General features: G+C 44.3%; 1 protein-coding gene across 8 annotated transcripts in view; it reads left to right on the plus strand.

The window, feature by feature from the left end:
• The window catches only part of STOX2 (storkhead box 2), a 136,587-nt gene that overhangs the window by 65,856 nt on the left and 43,993 nt on the right, over positions 1–26,738 (plus strand). Inside the window, exon 1 of one of the 8 annotated variants that reach the window (XM_068681326.1) lies at positions 24,847–24,914. The exons of the other annotated variants lie outside the window; for them this stretch is intronic. Within the exon in view, the coding sequence (XP_068537427.1) occupies positions 24,872–24,914 (43 nt within the window). The 5' untranslated portion in view covers positions 24,847–24,871. Of the gene's footprint in view, positions 1–24,846; positions 24,915–26,738 lie in introns of those variants that run through there. 8 annotated transcript variants of the gene reach the window in all.

Raw genomic sequence — 26,738 nt, forward strand, 5'->3', positions numbered from 1 at the left:
AGTTTAACTCATTGCGCCGGGGTGTTTTTCTGCTGGGGAAGGAAAGAGGGTCACCTGCGACTGCAAATGCTCTCTCGCCTTGCTGCAGGCTTTCCAGCTTTCTGTGTGCTTCTGCAGTGGCAAAGCATGCTTTGGTGAAAATGACTGTGAACGCGTTTGCATTCGTTATCTGAGGTGTAGAAGGGGAGCAGAGCCGTGTATGTGGGGGAGCGAACGCACACGTGCATGTATGTCCATCTGGTCGTTGCTTGCAACGGAGGCTGTAGGGAAATAATGGACACTGCACCAACATGTTTGTGCATGGGGAGGAGAGAGCACAAACAAAACAAAAACCAGCACAGGGAAAGGCAGGCATCAGGGAGAGGCTTGGCCTCAGACGGAGTGCTGGTGCAATTTCAGCAAACCTCAGTAATGTTAATGGAAGCTGCTCCATCCTGAAATGCATCTTAATGGCCTTGGAATCCAGACATTTCATAAACACCAGAAAGAAGACTTGGGAAAATGCTGGTGGGGAGGGGGACGGGGGCAGAAAATCCTGGAAACCTCCTTTGTTGTTCTGCTGCCTGCTTATTGTGACGATCGGACATAACATTTCATTACTACGATGTCAAATTCCAATTTATCACGAAGGCACGTTTTCCCTCTAAGGCTCAATTTAGGTTGAGTAGGCAGATTCCTTTAAAGGAGAGAAAGAGGGAGTGGGAGAAAACGAAGGTATTTATTATGCATTACTGAAAACGTTTCCAGTCCTGTGTTCCCCCCCCTCCCCATTTCTGCTGCGAAGGTTGAGCCAAAGATTGTGGTTGTCAGTTAAATGCTCGCTGTGCTATCGCTGTCTCCAATAAACAGCTCTCTTTGGCCAGGATTGGTTTCTCGTGTTTTAAAAATGTCTTGTGACCGTTCTTTCATTAACCCCCGAGCACAGGGGGAAAAATAATGCGTTTTTATTGAAAAAATCTGCCTGTGTAAGAAAATTGCGCTATTTTGGCAGTAGTCATTTTGATTCCTCCCCCCCTCTCTTTCCTGGGAAGCCACGTATGGAGAGGAAATGACAAGTATAATTTATGCCTGAACAGCTGAAGAAAACGAGAATGGTTGTGTGTGTGTGTGTGGGGGGGGGGGGGGGGTTGTTTTGTTGGTGCTGCAGGTTCTTAAGGCAGCCACGAAGCCAGATCTGACCAAATTGCGAAGGTTTTGGTCGTTCTGCGTGGATGTGCTCATATTCGTCACGGAAGGATACAATGCTGTGTCAGTTCTGTTGAAGGCAGTACTTCAAGGCCTTTCTTCCAGTGTGGAAAGCCCTATTTAAAAGAGAAGGAGCTCACAGGAGCGTTTTGTGCCAAGTGGTGTGGGTTTTGCTTGTTTTTAATTCTTCAGGGAAAATCTTGGGCTCTGCAAAAGCTTTATCTTGGCAAGATTGATGCAACCCAAGTAGGTGCTCAAGCACGAGCGATCTTCAGAACGAGATGTGTCACCCTGCGTTTTTTGGCTGATACCTGTGTCTTTGGGGGCCCGTAGATATGAAATATGCTACGAATGTTTTACGGTAATCTCTGGACCCCCGGAGTGCTGTATTTATGAATATACAACGCCTTGGTTTAAATTGCAACAACTGAAGAAGGACAGATGTCATGTTCAGTGTGAGCAACCTGCTCAAGTTGTTGGAGGGATGCTACATTGGAAATTAAAATCAGAAGTGCTTTAAAGGGAGCCTGCTTGGCGTCTAGCTGGACATGCGGTTGTTCTCTCTTGATGAGTAGTTTCCACGTTCATTTATTTTTAAAGGATCGTTATCCACTGCCTTTTCAAATATTAGTTTTGGGAGGAAGGGCTCCTGTATCTAAACACTTCTGGGTACTTGAAGAAAACTCTCTTCCTCGCAGGAAACCTGTAGGAAGTCTTCTGGCATCAGAGTTGTGGGGATGGGGAATACAAACACCGTCTTTGTCACCCAGAATGTCGTAGGGGAGAAAGTGTCCTGAAACACATGGGCTTTTCAGAGGGCTGCATTCTGTTTATCCAACCATTTAACCTCATCACCATTAGCATTGTTGTGGTTCTCTTTTAATTAGATGCCTCATTGTTTGGGGTGGGGGTGGAGGGTGGGAAAGAAACCTTGGGTTTTTGCCTCAATTACTCTGGTTAGGAAAATACGAAAGAGCAAACAGTCAAAGGGCCTTCAGTAAGATGCTAAAAAGCTTGGGACGTTAATATTATGGAGAATCATATACGTGTATATATACATTTCTTTCAGCAGCACAGAAATACCGAGCAATGGTGTTGCAGTGGAGCTTTTGGGGGGGACATGCGGCCTCTAAGCAGAACCCCGCTTGCAGGGAAGTGCAGACCTCCCGCTGGCGTGGTGCAGCAGACCCGGTATTAAGCAGCCTTTTCAATAAAGCCGAGTAAAGGACCGGTTTGGTATTTCTTTGACAAGAAGCAGCGCTGGGTGGTTAGCAGTCACATTTTCAATACTTTGGGAACAAACTGCCCATAATTGCAGAAAATTACTGCGGATGCAGATGCAGTTCATGAGAAATTTAGAGATCGTTTGACAGATCAAGGGAGGTGGAAGTAAGGAGGGGAAAAAAAAAGGCAGGGAATTTAGAAAATCACACATTTTTACCGCTGAATAATCTCTTGATACGTGCTATTAAATGTGCTGTACTCGAGGGTTTCTTTAGGCCTCCTAGCAACCACGAGGTTCAAAGGCCATGCAAGGAGTTCATTGTTCATGCTGAATATTAATTTCCCAGTGGAGGGCTGACTTGGAAAAAAAACACTGAAAAAGAAAACTACAACAATGTAGAGCTTTGACCTTGCGTTGAAAAGAGATGTTGAAAAGTTTGAATCCAATAAATTTCATATAAGTTGCTGCAAGGGGGGAGATGTACTTGATGTTTTTGATGGATTGTTACTTAATTGAAGGGGAAATAAAGAAATCATATAAAACTGCCAAACAGAATAAAACTCACTGGAACTCAGGAACGAGGGCTCCAAAAGGCCCCATGAAATAATACCGTGTGGCGTTTGAAATGTCAGAACTTCCTTTTTTCTTTTTCTTTCCCCCCCCCCTAAATAAAGAAGGGAAATCCTGGATTTTCTCTCGGTGGGGAGACAAACTGCTCACTGTGGTTGACCCAGGTATAAAATGTTACCAGAACTGAATATATGTATATATATATATATATATATATATATATATATATTATTTTTTTCTTCTGCAGCCTTTGGTGAGCTATTTTGGTTGAAGATCTTGGTGTTGGAGGTGCTGTGTCAATTTGGGGTGGGGGCGGCGTGGGGTGACAGTCTAGCACACGCAGCACGAAGGAGTGTCTGAAGAGCTCTCCACGACGGTAAAAGCTAATTCCAGAGCTCGCTTATTTGAAGGTCACCTTCCAAAAAGTTTGCAATGCCTGTATTGCTCTTTGCTATAAAATTTCCTTGCACGTGTTTCAGCGCTCTGGAGTCGAATGGTGGAATTCAGTCTCAGCATTGCTGTGCAGCTCCCAGAGCTTCGCTACCCAGCTAAAGCAGAAGAGAAGGGTGAGAAAGGAGGTAACGCTGACCAGCTAGCTGACGATGTTATCTGTGTGCAAATTAGGGTTCCTAGGAGGAAGAGATACCTCCCTGCGTTTCAAGGGTGTTTGACGGAAGGTCTAGGGCTGCCTCTTCAGCCTTCTTGAACAGAAAGAAGGATCTTGAGAGTCAGATTAGAGCAAATTGCAGAATCCTGAGTCTCTTTTTTGCCCCTTAGCTTCAACTTCTGACAAAAATTAATATTTGGAGATAACCGTGCGTGATCTGAAGAAGGCAGTTTAGCGTAATTGAGAAATGACAGATCTACACAGAGCCTTGGAGCTCGCTGAGTTCTCCTGTCCCTCTCAGTTCAGTTATCTACAGGAATATGTTCTAGCTTGAAAGTAGCTGTATTGTAATTAATATTTAATGGAATAATCGGGATTGCATCACCTTCTTCTCTCCGTGTGGTGTTAAGAAACACCTTCCAACTTGTCTGCTTAACAGTAATGTGATCTCTTTGCCTCCCCGAGTTCTGAATAGTTGAGGCTGTCTTAGACCAGTCCTGGAACCATAAAACCACAGGAGATGGTGGCTCGCGGAGCTCCTGCCCCTCAGCTCCTGCCCTGCAACCTTTGCTTCGGCCTGTACTGAGCTGGGAACCTGGCTGGGTGGCTTCGTTCAGTTACTTCAGGGCTTATGCTTGCTTTATTGCTTGGGAAGCTGCTTCTGGGCTGCCTTTGCCTTCCAGTCCATTTCGGCCCTCAGGGCATCCGCTTGCCTGGGAAGAGAAGCAGGAGCTTTTACCGGGTCCTGCTGAGGAGAGAGGAGGCTCCTGGCTTCACACCACAAACTTTGTATAAGTTCGTTGGCCACTCATTTTTTGCACCATTTCCAGCTAGTTTTGGTTTCTCGCTATGGTTTCTTGCCAGAGGGAGGACGAAACACATCTTGTCTGACCACCCTTTGCAGAGAGAGCCCTGGCTTTCACTCCTCGTGCAGTGTTAACTGAACGCTGTTACCCGTCAGCCACGCCACTGTCTGCAGGCCTGGTCCTTTCCCAGCAGGTAGCAGGATGGTTTCTGCACGTCCCTGACTCTTCCCCCTTACACCAAGCTTTGGCCAGTGCATGGGCTGTGCATCCTCCCAGCTGAGCAAGCTGCACTGGAGTACCCAAGTCCCAGCTGAGACCTGTGGGCAAGGGGATCCAGAGCAGCTTTTTCGGTCATGGCATTAGAATTAAAATCCAAGAGGAATGCACACAAGAAAGAAACAGAAGGCTGTCTGTGTGTCTGTCTTACCTAGCTAGACTTGCTCACGTTTCTATCTCGTTTCAAAGCACTCACCCTGCAGGGCTAAGTTTCAGGCTGTTTCTCCTCCCCAGGCTCCATCAGAGCTACCAGGATCCCTCTCTCTTTCACAGGCTGTGTCGGCTTTGCTCAGCCACATGAACCTTGGGCCAGGTCAGGGTGCACTGAAGGGCACGGGGATCAGGTCACCAAAGGGCTTTTGTGCAGAGTTATCATCCGGTTCTGAATCGGAGTGTGTTTCCAGGTGTGTTTTCTGCAGTCCTGTGGCTGAAGCAACTCATTATATGGGCGCTAGACATCACGATAGCTCACTGATGATACGGGAGGCTCCTCTTTCAAGAGCAGACAACTGCTCGGAACAAACACAGCGCCGATTCATCACAAATAGCTCCCAAGCTGTCACAGGTGCAGAAGCTACACTTCGCCTTTGTTGGGAGGTTTTGATAAACCCGAAGGGTGTTGGATAACTGGCCATTCTGGAATCGAATTGCAGCCACATCTTTGCAAAATGCATCACTTGTTGGAGGAGGCTGAAATGTGAGGATTTTGCAGATCACCTTGGTTTAGGCTGGTGACCTGTGCGATTGTGAGCAACAATAAGCTTTCGTTTGCACAGAAGTGAGTAAGTGAAGAGTAAACTACCATCTTTGTAAGGTTCTGTATACAGGTAAGGGAAGTATAAGTAGAATCAGGTGAGAAGAATGAAAGGAAGATATTTTTCTAGGCATGCTGTAGAAGTCCTCCAAAGACTGGGGTTCCTTTTCGGTGTTTTGGGGAGGCTCGTTAGGGTGACTTTCATAATCCATAGCAGGTTGTAGAGTGTTACCATGAATAGCACTGAAGCTGAGTCAGCCTCCTGTCATCTAAACGCTGGGCCATGATGCCCAGCCTGTGACTGAAACAAAGCAGCGTTGGAAAGTATTTTCAGGTACAGTTTATTCCTGGCTCCTCCTCCTCAGCATGCTCTTACCTGGCTGGAAAAGGCCGAGCAGTATTAGAGCCACAGTAAAAAATTGTCAGATAGCTTAGAGCTTGTGTAAGAATTTCTAAATAATACAATACTTTTTTTTTTCTATTTCTTGAAAATTAAAATGATACATTGCATTATTTTTAAATGATCAAGCTACCGCTAAACTATCAAAACTGGATATTGGATATATTGGACATATGCTTCGGTGGAGTGGATGTAGATCTGGGCTTAGATGTTCACGCTGGATGCACTTAGTAAGAAGTATCTAAGAAATACTTGATGCAATTCTGTCCAACCAATGGGTTTTATGTGCACCAGAAAAAGGAAAAGGAATAGTACTGGTAAAAAATGAGACCTGAATGGGTACTCTACCAGTGCTGTTTTGTATCATGCTCTTGGACAATACGTAGGCACTGGGATGATGTTGCTCTTGCACAAACAGACTGCAGGGAATGGGAAGAAAGGAAGACACGACTTTATAGGAAGCGTATTTGGGCATGCAGTATGGTGGCATGGGTAGAGCAGTCTAGTTTAGACAGCCCTGGGGTCTGCTGGCAGCTCCTAAAGCACTCTGCAGAAGGTAACTGAAAAAAGGAAAACTTCTTTTCAGCAGGCTTGAATTCGCTGTAGAAAGCCTAGCAAGTTCTCCTTGCCCCTTCCTCCAAGAGACAGTAAGAGATCAGAAGGTGAGGGAGGAGATCCCACTTGTGTTACTGGTCGGCTTTGCTTTCCGCAGCTCTTGAACCATTTCTGCAGCTTAGTGCACTTAGGTGGTCATCTGTTCAGTAGAACTGTCCTTTGCTTTGTGCTGCCAGGCTGCCTGTCACAAAAGAGGGACTGTCTCAACCCAGGCCTGGAACTGATAGCAGTGGGTAAGAATGAACATCCAGAAGAGGTGTATTCAGTGTGAACAGAGAAGTCCTCCTTCTGCAAATGAAATTCTCCCTTCCATCAGCCTTTGGACACAACGGCATTCACAGGAATTTTCCATCTCTCCTTTGAGCAAGCTGGAAAAGAAACCTTGCTCGTGCCAGCAGTAAGTGATGTGGAGTGCTGGGTTTTATGTGCTGTGTTAGCACTTCTACCATGTCGACCAACTCCTCACAACCCAAAGGTAGCTCTGCTTTTCAGCGCATCGTAGAAGATGCGATTCCTACGATTTTTAAATTATAGGAGTGGTTCCTTTCCTTCACTAGAGAGCAACATCTGTAGGGAATAGCTAAAACAATTTATTGCTGACACAATTTATTATTATAAAAATCAAGTTTTAGTGTTGAACACATAAATCTTGATGGTTTTATTGGTTCTGATAGGATGTGAAAACAACACAAAAGAGTAGGATGATGGGTAGCAGATGGGTAGCAAAGAGCATCCCTTGTACCTCACTCTGGGCTCTGTCCTCTGCCTGGCGTGCAGGTCCATGAGGCACCTCGCGCACCCATATGCAGGTTAGAAACCTGCACTTGGTGGTCTCCAAGCACCTCTTTCTGCTACCGTTTTCTGCCCCAGTTGCATCATTTGAAGGAAAAACTGAATGGCCCTTTGTGGTGAATTTGACCTCGGCGTTTTGAAGCACAAGGAATATAATAGACAATTCAGCAATCCTTACTTAATGTGGCCTGGCAAAGGCAAAGTTCAGTAAGAAAGCTGAGTACATCATAACACAGGAAGCAGTGTTGGGAGAACCTAGATTGCATAAACTAATTTTCATGCCCATTTGTGTTCTTTTAATTTCCTTCATAATTTCCTATGAATTTCCTGTTGATGACCTGTGATGACCTAGTTTCAGAGGATGAACTTCTGACCATATGCGATAACGCTGTAAATGCCGTAAATTGAACTGCTTATCCCACGGGCAAGTAAGATGATGTGCTGAATTTCACTGTGATACTTCACTTCGCCTCTGAAATTTCCACAGCGTGTTAGAGCAAAGGATCAATCCTCGTTTTCCCAGGATATTCTAATTCTGCTCTCCAGAGAATTTACATTCTTGGATCATACAGTGACCTTGTTTTACTACACATAAGCCTTAATCTAAATATTTTTTTAAGCAGGGTGAAACGGAAATATTTTTACAAGGTTTTCTTAAGATCTTTGTGCTTTTAGGTGTAAATCCTGCATGGCCGTCTGGGTGGGTAGAGGGAACAAAAACTTCAGAGGAAAAGGTTTATTGGTTTTAATGCTAAGTTTGAAACAGCTGCAACCCCCAGGTGCAAATCGGGCATGGCTGCAGAGCATCTCTGCTGGGAGACGTGGAGGGTTCACCCAAGGCCCTGGTGTTACGGGGGCCTTCAGCCTCGTGGGTTAACTTCAGGGCTGGCTGACTAAGGGGGAGCCTGGGCGGTGGGTGGGAGCAGCAGGGCTCGCGACTGGCACGCAGCCCAGCCTTCCTGCTGGTTGTCCGCTCATGGGGCACTCGCAATTTCGGAAGTGAAAGCTTGAAGCCATACTTGCATGGGGTCTCTGCATTAGTGTTGACCTGGTTGGAATGTTTTCACAGAATAAAGAGGCAAGGAGAGGAGAGGAGAGGAGAGTTGAGTCAGAAGGGGCCTACAAAATGGCGTCCGATGACACGAGACGAGGAGAGGAACCTCCAAAGATCACGAAGCCCAACTGCCTGGCCGGCCAACCGAAAGTTGAAACATATCATTAACAGCATTATCCATTAGTTTCTGCATTTAATTGCAGAAATATTTTCAAGGAACTATGAGTATAAAATTAAGGTGTCTTTTGGAGACTTCACGTCAGAAAGCACGTTCTTAACTACCACTTTTCACAAGCGAGTGCGCTAGCTAGATAGGTAGCTGTTTGTTTTGGAGATGTGTGCAGGAGCTTTTCATCACATACGTGGTCTGAGGTGTTGCCCTATTTATTACATTTTTTATGTTGCTAAATAGTTAGTTGCAAAAGTGGTCTCTGTGTGGATGTGCTACTCATTATACACCAGAATGCACACTGAGTCCCCAAGGGTTCCATTCTGTCCGTAATGGAAAAGTACACACATTTTTGTCCAACTGTTCAGGTAGGAAATCTTACCTGCCAGCAGTGCTGCTGCTCCTCCACAGCCAATGTATGTTCCTGTTTCTCTTGCATGTATTCTTTGCCTACACTGGGGAATTATAAAGGCTGAGGAGCGAATAGCTCCGACTGCTGAGTAATGCTCCCTTTTAATTGAAGTCTGCCTTTGAATAAGGGTCATAGATCGGAAAGCCAGAGAAACTGGGACAGGCTAACCAGAAGCAAGGGCGGGTGTGATGGCAGCGAACAAAAAGAGGAATCAGGGTCAGCATTGCTGTTCTGCTGGAGCAGGCGTGTATCCTTGCGTTCCGGCCACGAGAAGTAGGCTCCCCCAGCTCACCTTTAGATTTCAATGGAAGTCATTTAGCTCACTGGATTTAAATCAGGACCATTGCACTTGAGTGTCTCTGAGCTCATTTCAAAGGATAATACTTAATGTAACTTTTTTCTGCCTACCAGAAGATAACCTCATTCAGCTTCCATCCCACTGCTGATTCTTCCAAATGGAGTAATATGCATGCAACAATGCACTGCACTCAGCTTTTCATGATATCCCTTTTTCTCCCAACAGTTTTCACTTTTTTACATCAAGAAATGTACATAAGTAAGATGAAGTGTTTCACTGTAGCATGCCTTTGGAGTTAAATAATTAAAAGCTAAGTTTAAAAAGTTGAGGAAAAAGCTTTACGTTCCTGTATCATTGTAATTCGGGCGCTAGCTAATGGGGCACTTGGATAGCACAGTGTATTTCAAAAAGAAAAGCATAGAAAACGATGTTGACTGATTTTACTGGTGTCTAACCAAGGTCTGTAAACACTAATTGAGGCAAAACTGTCTGGCAGTGCAGCAACCTTTGGGAACTGTCATTTATCTCAGTAGCAAGTTAGCTTCAAACCCAACTTCGTATTGGAGCATTTGACCCAGATATCATATTCCTAAATGAATGTGTTATGTGATTGTTGTGCTTAATGTTAGAAAGGCTGTTTTGTCATGAGGACCAGCAAGAACAAAGGAAAAAAAATCCAAACCTACTCTGGTATATGTTGCCGTGCAAAAGTGGTGTATGAAAAAAAAGTGCAAGAGCTGGAAGGAGTGTGGCTAGGACAAAAAGGCTGGCTAGTTCAAGGGATTAGATAGGAAAAATGGTGTGAAAACTGGGGACTCCGTGATGATACACCAAAGAATTTCTGATTTTTTTAAGGTGAGAACCTAAAAGTAGCTGTATGAGATAAGGCCAAGGTCTGTCTTGCCCACTGTGCTGTGTCCAATTGTGACCACAAACAGGTGCCCTGGGAAGAGGAAGAAGAGAGCAGTGTGGTACTTTCCCTGCCTCCAGTTTTTTCAGGCCATGCAGTTTAGTAATCCTCAGCAAGTTTCTCTTGCAGGTACACTCTGCGGTACCAGTGGAAGTGTTAGGGCAGTGACAACGGCTCGCCTGCTGTATGAGGAGCTGCCCTTTGGCAGCCCTGAGTTGTATGCATTATCAGTGCCATACTTGTCTAGGTCTCATCCTGCCCTGCTTCACAGTATTTCTCACAAACGAAGAATAAATGTGCTTGTGAAGAAGTTCTTGAGGCTCCTGGTATTTTTGGTGGTGGAATAGCAACATATCAGCCGCTAGGTCAAGAGGCAACATCAATCCTCTCTCTCCAGATACAACACACACAAATTCCAGATTCCTCTAACCGGGGTATTAATAGTATGCATGTCATCACACATTCTCTATTTAAGTAAGATAGGTTGTGAGGTCATGAAGGAGCACTTGCTCAATTATTTCTACGATTCCACTTATTCCTGCTTGCAGTTTGTTTTATTCCCTTAGTCCCTCCCTTCCCTTCCCCTCCAAATCCTGAGCATCATGGGCTGTCTCATCTCGAAGGTGACACATGCCTAGATGAAAGGCTTGCATTAAGCAGAAGCTTCTTGTTGTATCAACTCTTGACATTCCCAAAATGTCAGGTCTTGATTCACATTGCGAGCAGGGTCTGGTGCCAAGACGCTACCAGCTTCAAGTCTTCCACTTATTAATCAGACAGAACGGCTGGTTCAAGACAGAGTGGTCCTGAGGAAGTACTGCAGAAGTGGATCCCGTTGGATCCTTGATGGAGCAAATGTGTTGGGTGGTGGTGCTGGTGGGCCACATCTACCTTCAGACACATCTGCTCCCTTCTGTTGTTACCATTCAGGTAATTTCCTCTCGTGTTCTTGCTGCTCAGAAAACTGCAGTGCTTTTTCCATTTCCCCCACGTATTCCAGGAGCTCACACAGCAAATGGGTGCTTGCTGCTTGCTTCTTGGTCTCACACACCAGGAAAAGCTAAGTGTAAGCCCCAAACACAGACACTCTGCAGGAGAACTTCACTGCATAGCAAAAGGGCAAATGGTGGAAAGCAGAAGGAGCTCTTTAATCTCACTTCATGAAACAGGTAAAGGTTGTATGTTTGTGTGTACATTTATACATATGTACATATACTAATGCACATAGCATAAATAAGATATTTATGTATGTTATATATCATTTTACCTTATATTTACATGCTTTTAAAGATTGCTGTCTTTAATCTTCACCCTCCTGATGAAGTTTTTATGTTCCACTTGCTAATGTAGCACCAGAGCATGTCCATTTCATGTATTCTATATGGAGAGGCAAAATTTTATACCAGCCTGAGTGCATTTTGTTTATGCTTTGTACATATCTGCAGGTGTTTAATTTAGATGTGCGTGCTGTTAGTAATTATAATTGATGTTGTAGGTGTTTTTCCTAGCAAGACCAAAATACAAACACTGGAAAAACAATGCAAATGGTAGAAAATATGTAGGATGCAAAACAGTAAAAGTGACAGAAAAGTGATGAAATTTAAGGAAATAGTTTAAAAAAAAATAAGAATTCGGTCTCAGCAATCTTAGAATCTGTCACTTCTTGTTTGCTTTGCAGGAGTGTTGCTAACCACCACTGTACCACTCAGGTTCTCGTGAGATTGTTTTTTGTTCACTCCAGCCTGTGATCTAATCTCTTTCAAGTGTGTTCTTAGGCAGAATACACCGAGTAACTCCCATGCAGATGATTTAGAGTCTGAAATTAGTATTACATATTAAAAAGTTTAGCATTTTAAATTCTAGTGCACAATAACAACAACATGTCAAATGTTTCTTACGGGAAGTAAAACCTGTGTTTTATGAACTCTTGAAAAAATTATGTACTTTTAATCTGTGTTAGCTAACCTAGAAGCAACAGCAAAGGTCAAATGTTAAATCTTTAATTTGGCTTTCCTAATTATAGGATCACTGAAAATGACCTGATAGGTCATGGGGCCTGATTCTTCGTTACCTAGGAGTGCGATTCTGCCGATGTTAACTGAGTTGTTACTAGTTTATTTTAGCATAAGAGCAAAAGGAAGGACCTTCAGCCCATTTCTGGCCAACAGGAGAATAGTTTCTTCAGACAGAAAGGCAGGCAACAAATTGAACTTCACTCGGTGACCCTCAAAGGGTCAGGGCGGGCAAGGGATCAGCACTGTGTAATCATTTCTTCATTAGCGGTGGTGGTGTGAAAACGGTGGGCTTAGCCTGGTCCTGCATGCAGCTGGAGGCTGGTGATCTCCTCACTAGGGGACCAGAGCTCTTGGTGCTCAGGTGGAGGTGAAGACGAAGACTCTGGGGTACTTTTGTCAAAGTTATGTAGGTTAGGGAAGGGGAAGGAGAACTGGAGCCTCACGTGGCTCTTGCTGAGTCGTGCAAGCAGTTCTGAACCTTGGGTAAGAAGACAGATTTTGTGGCAAGATGTCACGCCTTGCTAGATCATGCTATGGTGTGACATCAGAATTTACCATTCTCTCTTATGCTGAGCTGTCCTTTGCCACCATCTCCCTGTGGCAGTCTCTCCCTTTGATTTTACCAATGGTTTGGAGGGCAGGGAGTTGGACCAGAGCCTGACACTTAGGAGAAGCGAGAGTAATTCCAGGTCTGGAAGGAGGCGGTAAACTTTGGTGTTCAAAGGGAGACCTCTCCAAGTAGAGGCTGCGGGGCTACCCCCAGCAGTTATTCACAAGTAGCTATTGAGGTCAAGAAAACCAGGAAGTTTTTGTGAGCTGTGGAGCTTCTGAAGCCCTGCTTCCTGTGGCTTTCTTTCATAAAGCTTCCCTCCCTTGTGGGTGCTCTGATGTCTCCTTGCTTGGCTGAGCTTTGGCTTCAGTCATTTCCTCGGGAGATCTTGTGATGGGTCACTGAGAGTTGTGGGGACGGAAGACCTTTGCATGGTATTGTCCAAGAGATTGAAGAGTCAGGGGTGGAGGAGCTGATAGCACGGGGCTGAGAGACAACACCGTGAAACCAGGCCCCCTAAAAAAGTATCCAGGAAACATACAGGGGCCCTAACTTCAGAGCATTTAATTTACTTAATAGTTAGATTATGGAAAAAATACCGTGTTAGGCTACACCCAGATCATTTTGTTACGAGCAAAAGGTTTATCTTGTTAATCCCAATTTCAGAGCTCTTCAGGAACAAATTGTTGAAAATTTCCCCCGTCTTCTCGGCAGTGAGAAGGCGTAAGCTGGGTAACTCCCAGAAGCCTGTAGGCTGTTGTTTCTGTTGCAAAGCATAACTGCCCCACTGGTGCTTTGAGGGAAGGGTGATTTATTTAATTCAGCATCAAGTGGAACCCTGGACTTGGAAAAAATAATGGAATGTACCACAAAAAATGACGGAATATTCATCAGAATTTCACAACTCTGAAACAAAATACACGAAGTGCAGTGTTAGCAAATGTTTATATAAAACACGCTGCAGCATTACATTGAACAATTACACCTCTCTTATCTCAGGCACTTATCTCTCGCTAAAGCCAAGTGGCTTGCAGGTTTAAATTGCTCAGTATTTTTGAAGTCAGTGTGGTAATGAAATATGCTAAGCAGCTGGGTTTGATGCATGAGCGTTTGGGGTAATTTTTTTGGCCTGACTACTTTTATCTCTGAAGACATAAAAATAATGTAGTCACAAGGAAAGAGCCAAAGTCTAATGACTTTAATTGCAAGGAGGTGATGTTCATAGCTGCATATATACCTTCTTTCTAGCATGTAGAGTTATAGAGGCAGAGAATATCCCGAGCTGGAAGGGACCCATAAGGATCATCAAGTCCAGCTCCTGGCACCATACAGGTCTGCCCAAAAGTTCAGATCATGTTACTAAGTGCACAGTCCAATCGCTTCTTAAATTCAGACAGGCTTGTTGCAGTGACTCCCTGGGGAGCCTGTTCCAGTGTGCAACCACCCTCTTGGTGAAGAACCTCTCCCTGATGTCCAGCCTAAACTTCCCCTGCCTCAGTTTAACACCATTCCCGTGGGTCCTGTCACTGGTGTTTACAGAGAATAGGTCACCTGCCTCTCCACTCCTCCTCACAAGGAAGTTGTACACTGCTATGAGGTCTCCCCTCAGCCTCCTCTTCTCCAGGCTGAGCAGGCCCAGTGCCCTCAGCTGCTCCTCATACATCTTCCCCTCTAGGCCCTTCACCATCTTCGTCGCCCTGCTCTGGACACTCTCCATCAGTTTAATGTCCTTCTTGTACTGTGGTGCCCAGAACTGCACACAGTGCTCGAGGTGAGGCCGCATCAGCACAGAGCAGGACAATCACCTCCCTCGACTGACCAGCAATGCTGTGCTTGATGCACCCCAGGGTATTGGCCCTCCTGGCTGCCTCCACTGCTGGCTCATATTCAGCTTGCTGTCAGCCACAACCCCCAGATCCCTCTCTGCGGGGCTGCTCTCCAGCATCTCGTTGCCCAGTCTGTACGTATAGCCAGGGTTGCCCTGTCCCAGAAGCAGGACCTGGCACTTGCCTTTGTTAAACTTCATGTGGTTGGTGATCACCCAGCTCTCCAATCTGTCCAGGTCTCTCTGCAAGGCCTTTCCACCCTCAGCCACAACTCCTCCAAGTTTGGTGTTGTCAGCAAATTTGCTCAGAACACCTTCTAGTCCTACATCCAAATCATGTATAAAGACATTGAAGAGGACTGGCACTAAAATGGAGCCTTGAGGGACCCCACTAGTGACCATCCACTAGCCTGATGTGGCCCCATTTACCACAACCCTTTGAGCCCTGCCCGTCAGCCAATTGCTCACCCATCATATGATGTTTTTGTTAAGCTGTATGCCGGACATTTTGTCCAGTAGGATCCTATGGGAAACTGTGTCAAAAGCCTTGCTGAAGTCCAAAAAGATCACATCAGCTGGTTTCCCTTGATCAACTAGACGGGTGATCTTATCATAAAAGGAAATCAGATTTGTTAGGCAGGACCTACCCCTCATGAACCCATGTTGGCTGGGACCAGTGACTGCGTTGTCCCCGACGTGCGCCTCAGTAACTTCAAGGATCATCTTCGTAATTTTACCAGGCACTGACGTGAGACTGACAGGCCTGTAATTGCCAGGGTCTTCTTTCTTGCCCTTCTTGAAAATTGGCACAACATTTGCCAGCTGATGTGTATCTCAATGTAATCATTCTTGGAGGTCCATAATAATATAAATGTAAATGTGGATATAACTAATAAAGTCATATAGGTATCATATGAGGGTAAGTATCATATGAGAGAGGCTCCCTCTTGTCACCCCTTTCCTATCCCCAGCGGGCTGTGGCCAGGGGCAAGGTGGCGGGATTTGGGAGACCCCCTGTGTGAGGAGCCGATGGCCTGCCACCAAGCCTGTCTGACCAAGCTCCTGTGAAAGCAGCGTGAGTTAATTTGCTGGATGTGTCTTGGCTCCTGCTGTGCTGTATACTGTCAAAGCTGCCTGAAACCAGCTCGGAGCTACAGTGAGGATCTAATAAGGCATGGCTTCTTCTTAGAGATCTAGAAAACATAGTTATAATGTCTCTATTGTGATTGCAGCTATAGTTTACATGGAGGAATGAATGACATTAGCGAACCAATTAATAGTGGATATATAGCATTTCTTAGGATAGACCAGCCAGCTCTTCATCTGCAATTATCAAATGCTCAATGGCTCCCAGCAAAGTAAACCTCAGAAATAATGCAGTCTAGCTTTGGAGGCCAAAGGTGGGATGCACTTTCTGATGGTTCTCAAAACAACAGCTGTAAGGAACAAGTAAAGGTGTTTTTAAGGTCCTAACTGTAAGTGAACGTGCTTTTAAGTGTGAGAGTTGTTTTTTTATTAATTTCAAATCCAGCATTCCTGTTTTTGTCATCTTGATTTAATCAGAGATTAAGTTTTCTTCTCCGTTCCCTCTTGCTCTCTTCCACTCTTCCATTTCACTTCCCATATTGCAGTTGGAAATAAATAGAAAGGTAGATACCACAATTCCTGATTTTACTCTCTGCTGAGACTAGTGAAGCCAAAAAAGCAGGTACTCCTTCATGACCGATGAGGCAAGGAACCCAGCAACTTGGTGGTACTGATGTGCTTGTGCTGGTGCATTGCTTAACACCTCCTTCCATGTCTAGTAGTACTTTCACAGCTTCCATGTTGTGATTTTTACTACCCATCCAGCCTTGCCTCTTCAGGCATTGGTCAAGCCGACTTGAGGAGCGATATGGTATTTCAGAAATTCCGATTGTGCATCTGGTTCGTGAGAGAAACAGCTTAGCATCAGTTGTATGAAGAGGAATGTGTCTGCCTGGAAGAAGCTGAGTTCAGGTACTTGGAGCAACAGCTTTTAAGGGAGAGTAGACAACTATTTCAGGGACCCTAAGCCAAGTGTACTGTAGTATCAGGGGATTTGTAAGTTGTGCTTCTGCAGGTTTTATGGCTTTTTTTCCACCCTCAAAATGTCATTGATAAACGTTCCTCACATTAAGGAAATAAGCTGTGTTTAGAAGGTGGTGTCACTAAGAGAGACTGGATTTTTATTTATTTTCTTCATTGATACCTTGAGGTGTTACCTCAAACTTCCCCAGACATCTCAGGACTGTCGGTGTCCTCACAGTGAATGGCTGTGTTGTGAGTTATTAAAATAAAGCTCTTACCTCTCGTTGTGTGCTTTGCCTGCAACTTTAGGGTTCCTGTGACGTTTGAGCTGTTGTCATGGCTTGTTTTGTTATTGGTGGGTAGCTTGTTTCGGTCGTTTTCACTAATCTGTAGCCTTAGTGCTGGGTGGGGAGATAATGTAATCGTGTGGTTTTTGCACAAGCAATGTGATATATCAGCTTCCAAGGTGACAGTGATACATTGAAGTAACTGTTTAAAAACTATTTAGAGGCAAATACAGGTTTGTTGTGTAAAATTGTTAGCTAGCAACTGTATTAAAATAATCTTGAATTTGTTTACCTAGCTTTGTATAGCAGGTAGCCAAGAAACTTCATCCCAGTGATACCAAGTCAAGTGTTAAATGATCTGGGATGATAGCTTTCCCCCATTCTTAACCCATTCACTAAAAAGAAGGAAGAGAAAAAAGAAACTAAGCATTAAGGTCGCAATACTGTGACCTTCAATCTAGTCATCATTCTCTGCAAAAAAACATTCTTTAAGGATCACGCGGCTCACTTATGTGCACTTCTGTTCCAGTGGCAAGAGTACTTGTTCTAATTTGGGTCTTCAGGATTTTAAAGTAGCTGATTCAGACTTTTATATCTGAACTAAAATAAATAGGCATATGGCAAGTAGAAGAACATATAATCACTCCGTTGCCTCGAAATTCTTTTGAGGACAAGAATTTCAAAACAGGAACCTATAGTGGGGCTTGTGAGCACAATGGGAACAGCTGGTGCTCAGCACTTTTGAGAATGAGGTCACTTTATTCTTGGTTGAAATGCGCAAAATGGGTCATCTGGGCATAGGCTTAAGACAAAGGCTAAGCACGTGGCCCGTTATAACCAGGTTGTCCACGTTTCCAGCACTAGTTTGTTAACGGGATTCTGTTAAACAAAGGAGTGCTGGGATCGAGCTGGATTGTCCCTGCTTTAGGAAGCAGAGCTCCCACTCAGAAAATAATTTTTTGCCGTATATTTTTGAAGATGTGCTCATCCTAAGGATGACATCATCTATACTCTCCACCATCACCCCTCCCTCTTGTGCCTTTCTGCTTGTCCTTCACATAACCTACTTTAGGAAACACTGCTCTATTGTACAGTCCTTGGGAACGCTGTCTCTCCACCAGTCTCAGCCCTGGACTTCCCTGGTCCTGCCAACAAAACAAATGAAAAAATCCTAAACTTGCACAAAACCCATAGCATCATCAGCATAATCTAAAGATACATTAGGAACGGTAACAGGGGCTCTACCTAGATTTGACTGTGAAGTTTTCCTAATAAATATTCTGTTCAAAAGATAGACACAACTGATAGCATTAAGGCCTAGATTCTGCACATTTGCTTAATTGTGCCGCTGTCGCTAGCACACCCAAGGGGATGGTGCGAGTCACAGGATCCAGGTATGTCCAAGTTTGCAACCCCAAGACCTGGTATTGATCGTGTTGACTGCTGCATGATTTGCATTAGAAATTTGGCTTGAGAAGGGACACGCGTTTTCAATATTGGATTCCAGACCCTGCCTCCAGTGTTGCACAGTAGTTTGTGCAATTTGGCAGCCGATTGAACATCTACGTACCGGAGTGTTAAGACCATAGGAAATCTTAGGGTGGAAGGGATCTCTGGAGATGGTACTCCAACTTGCACCTCAGGTGAATACAAGCCAGTCCTCTCAAGTGGATTGGAGTATTTGTGCACAAACAATGCTATTTAAACCAAACCAAAGGCTATTCTGGAAATTTAGTTGGAGCATAGTACATGCAAAACACAAAAGAGCCTTTGGCAAAAGCTTGTGAAGCCCATGCTAAAATAAACTGTACTCCTAATTTAAGGCCCACCCATCTGTGTGTGTCATTAATGACCCTACCTACAAGCCCATTCAATTCATCTCGGCATGCTTTATACCATTTTTGCTTTAATGGCAAAAATATTAGTTTTCTTAATTACACAACACTTGTCTATTACCTTACTCATTTTTTGCCTAGATTTGCATCCAGTGGATGGAAAAACTCTGACTATGCAGTGACATGAGCAAGAATAAACAGAAGGAAGAAGAAAAAAACAAACCTGCTCACAAATCTTGTGCAGTTTGCCTCCTGGGATGGAGCTGTACCAGAGTGAGCCAGGCTGTATATCACAGCTAGCACCGGATTTCAGATGTGCCCAAGAGAATGGTTCTCATTACTTTATTATTATTGTAAATTTAATTTACTGAGGCAAGCTTGGTGGCTGCTTTCATATAAGTGAGGTAATTTGGCCGTATAAATCAAGCTTACTTTGTGGCTAGTTTTTAAGGAGAACTGTCACAAAGTGCGTGGAGGAAGACGAAGTGGTGGGAGCAGCAGTGCCATGGGTTCCAGAATGGAAAAGCAGGAGGTAAGAAGGCAGCTCTGCAGCTGGCAAAGCGCAGCCAAGGCAGAGCTGGAATATCAGCACACATCACCACAGAATGCAGTGCTGCTTGTACAATGTGTGTGTTTCATGTTTGGTTTTGAAGGATGTTTCACTTCCATCAAAGAAACTTTCACCGAAGTATATACACCATGTGATAAGTGTTCAACGGCAGCTAAGTGGCTAATATGAAGATGCTTTTTCTTTTTAGTCTCTACAATCAGAAATACTATCTTCAGATTCCTCGTGACTTTTCATTTTCACCGGTAGAGGAAAGCACTCAGAAGTGTAAGATTCCCACAGTGTCTTTCTGTTTCCAAGGTTTGGATGAATTGCTCTGCTGAAGAGTGATTAATCACTATCAGGAGATGGAACAAGAGTGGCTGGCATTGCAGACAGAAGCAAAATTGTCTGCTGGATGTCCAGATGAATGGGCCGTGTCTGGAGGAGCAGCGGTGGTGTCTGTCTTGTTTTCGTGTCTTGAATTATGTCTCCCTTTTGACTGCATCCCAAGTTTCAGTAGATGGTTTTCAGGTCATGCAGGAGACTGCCCCCAGCTTTTTCAATCACTGCAATTGGTAATTGCTTGGCAGAAAAGGTATTTAAAGGGAAACAGCAAAGTTTGCTACCCGTGTCACAGCTCATTTTGAATTTCATTCCGTCCTCAATTCAAACTGTTGCTGGACTAATAAATGTAATATTTATTTCTTTAGAATTTCACATGTTGTTGTTTCTGTCCTGGCAGGAATTGCATGTTCAAGAAGCCGCATTCAGGGGAGGTGTCATTTAGAAAGTAACTCTTTCTGGCATCCCTACAGCATCTTTTACATGTTTTTCCACCTTATTCAGAGCTGAATAGTTTGTGAATGTACTATAAGGGTGCGAATAATTTTATCCATATAGTGCTGCATCACTGATTTTGGAACTCTGTATTACGACGTACATTTTGCCAGGAAGCAGGCAGGTTTCTTTTTGACTGTGTGCAGAGCCAACACTTGAAAGCAGCCTTCAGTGAAAGTGTAAATATCAGTACAGGTAGCTTGCAAAACAGATCTAGTTGTGCTCCGAATATAGTCACTGGGAACGTTTAGACTGGATGTTTCCCTTAATGTGGAGTAAGAGGAGCAGAGTGGCAGCTGCCACCTGCCCGAGGGAAATGGTCCTTTCTGCAGAGACTGGGAAGGCAGTGTAGGGATGCCTTCAGAGGACAGTGCACAAGCCCCAGGTAGGCAGACCGTTGGAAAAAGAAAGCATCGTAACCAAACATCTTACCTGTGCTGAAGTCTCTCTCACCTACTCAGGCCCTCACACCCCCAACATTTATGCTGTCTGTACGAGAAAAGCTTATTGAGCTGGTAATGCACTTCATGCATATATATCACAAACACACAGACATGCACGTGTTTCTGGTTGTGATTCAGCAGGTTTCTGTGGTTTTGTTTGTTGTTTGTTTTTAATCCTTTCTGTGCTTTTTTGTTCTGTATTTTGTTCTGTAGTATATTGTATATGTATTATGTAGTATATCGTATTATGTTCTGTAGTTTATTTCACCTTTGCATACCATGGTACTGAGCACTGCACGTGCTTTGTTAGATTTTTGTACTGTTTTTACAATTTCAAGTGAAAGCTGTGGGGGCCTATACAGGTTCTTTGTCATGCATATGAGCACACTATGCAGGCTTGCTTTATTCTGTCTCTATGTCTTGTATTTTCCATCCTTAAGTATTTTCTGTCTGTCTTTTGCTCTTTGGACTGTGGGATAAATCATATTTGTGATGCCATTGCTTTGGTTCTGGATAGTTGACAAACATCGAGAACCTTCATGATTTCCCTGTGAATATTTTCATTATGAATACTCATAAATATATATTTTTATGAGCATTTACTATACTTCATTTCTCTGAGCAAAATGCAGTTGATATGTTCTTGGAGATGGAGTATAATGTTTTATTGATACTGCTACAATGAAATTTTATTATTATTTCAGTAAATTAATACATCAACAGTTTTGCCCAAGGGTAGTATTGAGATATTTAAATACTGAGTCAGATATTTTGTTTTGTCTCAGTCTTTTGGGGGAGTATTTTGGCCAACTGACTGGAGCCTTATTGTTTTAAGTGAACTTTTCACAGTACCATGTAGGTATCCATCACGTTGTAAAAATACTTGTTGGATGATTGGGAGGGGAAATGGTGCGGAAAGAAAGACTGAAGACAATTTCGTGGTGGCAAAATTTGGGTTTAGCCTGACCTCTGCTGGGTAAGTCCTGGACTTGGCCTTCCTTTGTGTCCCAGTCCAACCCAGCCCAGCTCTCTCCCGTTGTACTGGCAGTGACCTGCCATGACTGGAAGTTCAGATCCTAACTCTGCAAGCAGGAACACTTCACCAAGCTCCATGCGTGTGGTGTGCAGCTGAAGAGAAGATACTGATTTATTCTTACCATTTTTTATTTGTGTTGCAGTTGTGGCTAAGGGCTACCCATTGTGCTGGGCACAGAAAATAAAGGATAGTACGTGCCTTGAAGACTTAGGATCTAAACAATCTACTCGGAGAGTCCTATAAGAGAAAGGGGATGAAAAATATGTGCATTCTTCTGCGTTTTATACTGTCAGTAAATTCTGTCAGTGAAAGAATAGTGCAGCAAAGAAGTCGCATTACTCGCTATAGTTTACAAGAGACCTCACTTTGGAATTGAGGGAGTGTGGAATAAATCACTTCTGGGAGCTTCTGTGCCCTTTTTTGCAGCAAAGCCGTTACCTTCTCCGTCCTTGTCGCTGCGTGCAGAACAGCTGAGTTAAAAACAACCTCCAGAAATGATGCATAAAGCGAATAGATTTTTGTTTTAAAAATAGTAACAAGAAAAAAGAGGTGGGAATGATTCCCAACCTTCTGTCATTTACCCACCGTCCAGCAGTGGGGACCTGTGTGTGCAAGGTGAGTAAGGTGCCAGTAAGACAGACCTGGCCCCTCCGCTCTGAAGCGAGTAGCCCTATGTCAGCAGCAAGCATGCAGTATATTTTTTAGCTTTTAGGTCGCTTCACTCTAGTGGTTTAATGTTAACCTCTCCGTTTTCTCAAGACATTGGGAATGCTAAAGGCAAAACTGCCTGCCTGCTTCCATATCCCGTAGCCTCCCAGGGCAGCCAGCACTGTCCCACCAGAGAGGCTGGTGAAGCCCACCGCGATGTCTGCGGGGCAAGGAGACTCGGCAGTGTTCACCTGGGGGGCTCTCCAAAAGGTGCTGGGTTTCAGGCCTGCTGCCTGTCATCACTGAGGCTGGGAAAAGGTAAAAAATGGGAATGTAGGGTACCATATTCTCGCTCGTCAGCTTGACTTGGCTGAGCAGTGCGGCAGGGAAGGTGGCGCGCCATTGCTGTTGTGGGGCATGTTCGGTAAGGATCGCTGTGGTAGGTGATTAGTACGTAAGTGATGCTTGTTTTGTGGGGTTTGGGGGAACTTTGAGATCTTGCTAAAAGCTGTGACTATAACTTCTGATCTCCTGCTTCTTTTCTGAGCACTCACACCCATGGACTGTGAAACCAGCTTGATTTGTTAGCAAGCCAAACAACTGAAGTTAAAAAAAAACAGCGATGGAATAAGGCTTTTGAGGTCATTCTCAGCTGTATTGTGCTTTAACTGTGTAAAATGAAGGACGTCCTAGTTCATGGGAGAACGGGGCTTCTCATTTCTCATGGAGATCATAGTCCTCATATGCGGGGGATGCAGGCCTTGGTATGGGAAGGATAGGGTTTATGGAGGTAAAGCGTAATAGCTGGCTATGCATTTACAGGAGGTGCTATTTGTTGCCTGTGTAACCGAATGTACACCAAGAAATGGAAGAGATTGGTAACCCATTGAGGCAACCACTGGAAAATTAATCTGTTCAGGGTCTCGTAAAATGCCTTGAGCTTCTTCTCCATGAAGCCTTCTCAGGTGATGCATGCCTAGACTGGGAGAGATTACGACTGGATATTAACAGGATGTTGAGCTAATCGCTAACACGGAGCTGGTTCCCCTTCTTTCTTCACTTTGAACCTTAATTACATCCTGAGAATGGAGAGAGAGAGAGACTAACGAGAAAGTGAGTTCTTGGGAATCCTTCTTGGGTAGCAGGTCGTGGGGATGAGATGAGGGAACTGCTGACTTGTGCAGCCACCTGGGTAGCAATCCCTCGTGCTGGCACCAGTTTGTCTCCTGGTGGAAGTGCTGGGTGCCATCTGAAGGCTGTGGGTGCCACCCTGCTCCCAGGGCCGCCTCCCCCTGAGCCTGTGAGCCAGGTCTGCCTTCACCTGGGTGCTCGGAAAATTCGTCCTGGATGTGCAGCCTGCTCAGTGGGGAGGGTCAGTCCTTCTTTACTGGTCATTTACATCACCGGAGAACATCTCCCAAGATGTTCTCCGGTGATGTAAAGATGACCGCTTTTGCTCCTCATCCTTGGGGCTCGGAAGAAGTCTAGGGTGTCCTTTTGGGTGTCGCTCTGCCTGCAGAGCGAGCTCTGCCCTGCTGCTGGTCAGACCTGCGTGAAGCTGTGGAGAAAGGAGAGCAGGCAGACATTGCAGGAACAAATGGTTCAAGCGGTCTTCTGCAAGACAGTGTCTGCTGAGGCTGCAATTTGAAAACTGATGGTTTGCCTCTTTTTTCCCCTTTTTAACTCATTAGAGCTCTTCCCCATTCCACCTCTCTGGAAGAGTTTCCCCTTTCTCACTATATGTGTGCTCTTTTGCTCCCCCAAGTCAGCCCCCCCCGGCCTCCCTCCCATCCTTTCAAGCCTGATACTGAACACTTCTCATCACCAGGACTTTTTATCTTCTTTCTGAATCTCGAGCAAACCCTTTCTGATCTCTGTGTGTGTTCTGGAGCGGAGCACGCCAGGATTGGGACAGGGTGAGGCTGAAAGCAAGATCACTGAAGCAACAATTGAGAGTCTTCTTGAAAGCAAAAAGTTAACGTTGTGATTCATTATCTTTTTACGAGGGCTAGAAATTTCTTCCCAGGTTTGCAAGTTTAACGTGCTTGCGTTTTGAATGAGCTCAGGAAGTTTATTTGAAGGGGTAAGGTGATGAGAGTTTTAAGTGCATTGTTCGAGCACATTTAAATCTGTGTTTTGGGGTCTGGCATTTGTCACATCCAAACATTTAAATTATTCTTTGTTTTGTTATTTTTCTTTTCAAGGGGGTGCGGGGGGAGTAGTCAAAGAATCAGGGTAATGGCTTTAACAAATGGAAATAGCTTGCATGAATGACTCCACAAGCAGCTCCTCATTCAAGCATAATTATAAACACATTTAAAATACGACTTTCACCCATACAGTTTTGTGGACATCCTTGGGGTTTGTAAATAGAAGGCAGCACAAAATTAATTCCTGAGCTGAGAGATTCTCTTCTGAACAGGCTGCATGGCTTCATTTGTGGTATTCCTGGAAATTCATCATTTTCTTTCCTTTCTTTTTTTTTTTTTTCCCACATGCTCATCTGCTGGATTTTTGTGGAAGCTTCCTGCAAGGTATGAGATCCAGTTAGATAAAGAAGAAGTTCAGGATGAAGTTTCTGGCTAAAATTCTTTCAAAATTCGTAAAAGTTTTGCTGTGTCTTACTTTAACTGCACTTCCAAGAAGTTGGTGCTGCTTTTTAACAGACGTTTTGTTTTTTTCAGCTAGTAGCTGGTTAATGAATAGCCCTGACTGTTACAAGAATGATGCATCCAGTACAACAGAGGCATGGGGACATTCCCTGTGGTATGTCTACCTTGTTTTGTGAGACACTATCCATCATTAATCCATTGAAATCAGCTGCTGTCAGGTGCTCATCGTTGTGAGAGGTAGTGAGGCTGTCATGGGACTTTCTTGTTTCGTGTTGCTAATAGGTAATTAATAGTAAATGATCCTAGGAAGGATCTGGGCTCCAATACAAGAGACTCACAAATAATCAATATTCTTGACCACCGAGCTCAGGCATATGGTCACAGAGATAGCAGACTAATGCCCAACTGTTATGTCCAGGGTTCAAGACCCTCTCTACCACTTGGATCCTTCTCATAGCACTTATTTATTATTGCTATTCTGTACGCTCACTAGCAGCAGAAAAATAGCAGCTGTTCATGGGCCTTGAGTGTTGCTGAACTGTAAGGCAAAAGCATGGCAGATTTTTAGGGCAGTTGTGGAGGCTTTGCAGTGCAGCAACCAAACCCTGTTTTTCTCAGAATGTTTCTGTATTCATTAGAGATGGGTGCCATGGAGTGTTTTCTAGCTCACTAACAGAAATGTTACCCTTTCTGATCCCTTGGACATCCAAGTGGGAAATAACTGAGGGCTGGCTGTCAGAAATGCTTGGTGTGACACTCCAAATCTTATTCGCAGCAGTACGCTATCTGCTCCCGAGCCTCCTGCCTCACTCACTCACAGCCTTGCAGCAGATCCCAGCCTGACCAGACAAACCCTGCTAGCTCCACATTCTCCCGGTGGGATTGCGTTCCTCCAGCAGCAAGCCCGGGCTGCTAAGCTTTACGGTTTCCTCCTGAGCTGATAGGTGATTCGTGAGGTGGGGAAGATGAAATCATGTTCCAGACTATCACCATTCCGGTTCCTTTGCTCGGGGCTCCTCTTTATCAAGTCAGAATCAAGATTTGAAATGAAAAATAAACATTTCCAAAGCAATCCTACTGCCCCTCGGGGGTTTGTCTTAATGCTTGCTCCTTTGTAGCCTGTCTTCCAGGTATTCAGATGCCTCTCCAGCTAATGCCTTTCCCACAGCTGCCTTCTGGTAGGGGCCAAAATCGGAAGAAACAAGCTTTTGGGGCCACTGACTTCCATCTGCTGCTGCTGCAAATGACTGTTACAAGCTTTTTTCCCAAATGGCTCTAGATCCATTTTGAAACCAGACTGGGGTTTTGCCCCTGCTGCTGGAAGGCTGTGCCATTACCCCACCGCTGTCCTGGTTAGCAGTCTTCATCTCATTTCCTGGCTGAGTTTTCTGTTTGCTGAAACAAGGAATTTTCAGGGTGACACGTGGTGAGAGTCTCCCCTAGCAGTCTCCCTTGGATCCTTGCTGTCTGTTCTGCTGAAACACATAGCTTAGCATAAAGACTGGCAAAATTCTGCAGTGCAGAATGAGTTTGTTTTTTTCTGAGGTTTACATTTTAAATTGGAAGAAAAATTATTGCGACGGTCATTTACATTAGTTGCTGAGTAAGGATTTGGAAGTAATCTGTTCTATAGTTTATCAACTGTTTCCTTTTGGTTTCTTTTCAGTTTGTTTTCCCTATGAATGTGATGTATGTGATCTCTGTCTTGGATTTAAAATATTCCTGCTTGCTTTTTGAAACATTTCTTCAAGCTCTTTTTTTTTTTTTTTTATTGCATGCATAAAGCGCTTAATGCCCTCAATCTGCATGAAAATGTTTTGTGTATAACTCTTAAAAGCTCCCTTAGGACTGGAGATTTTTTAATGAAACAGTTTAAACGTTTTCCACACAAATGGGCACTTGGGGCAAATGACATTATAAAAATTATAAGAATAATTGTTAAGATATTTTCACTGTTTCTTTCTTAAAGACCTGCATC

Source organism: Anas acuta, chromosome 4, assembly GCF_963932015.1.
Source record: "Anas acuta chromosome 4, bAnaAcu1.1, whole genome shotgun sequence".
NCBI classification, from domain to species: domain Eukaryota; kingdom Metazoa; phylum Chordata; class Aves; order Anseriformes; family Anatidae; genus Anas; species Anas acuta.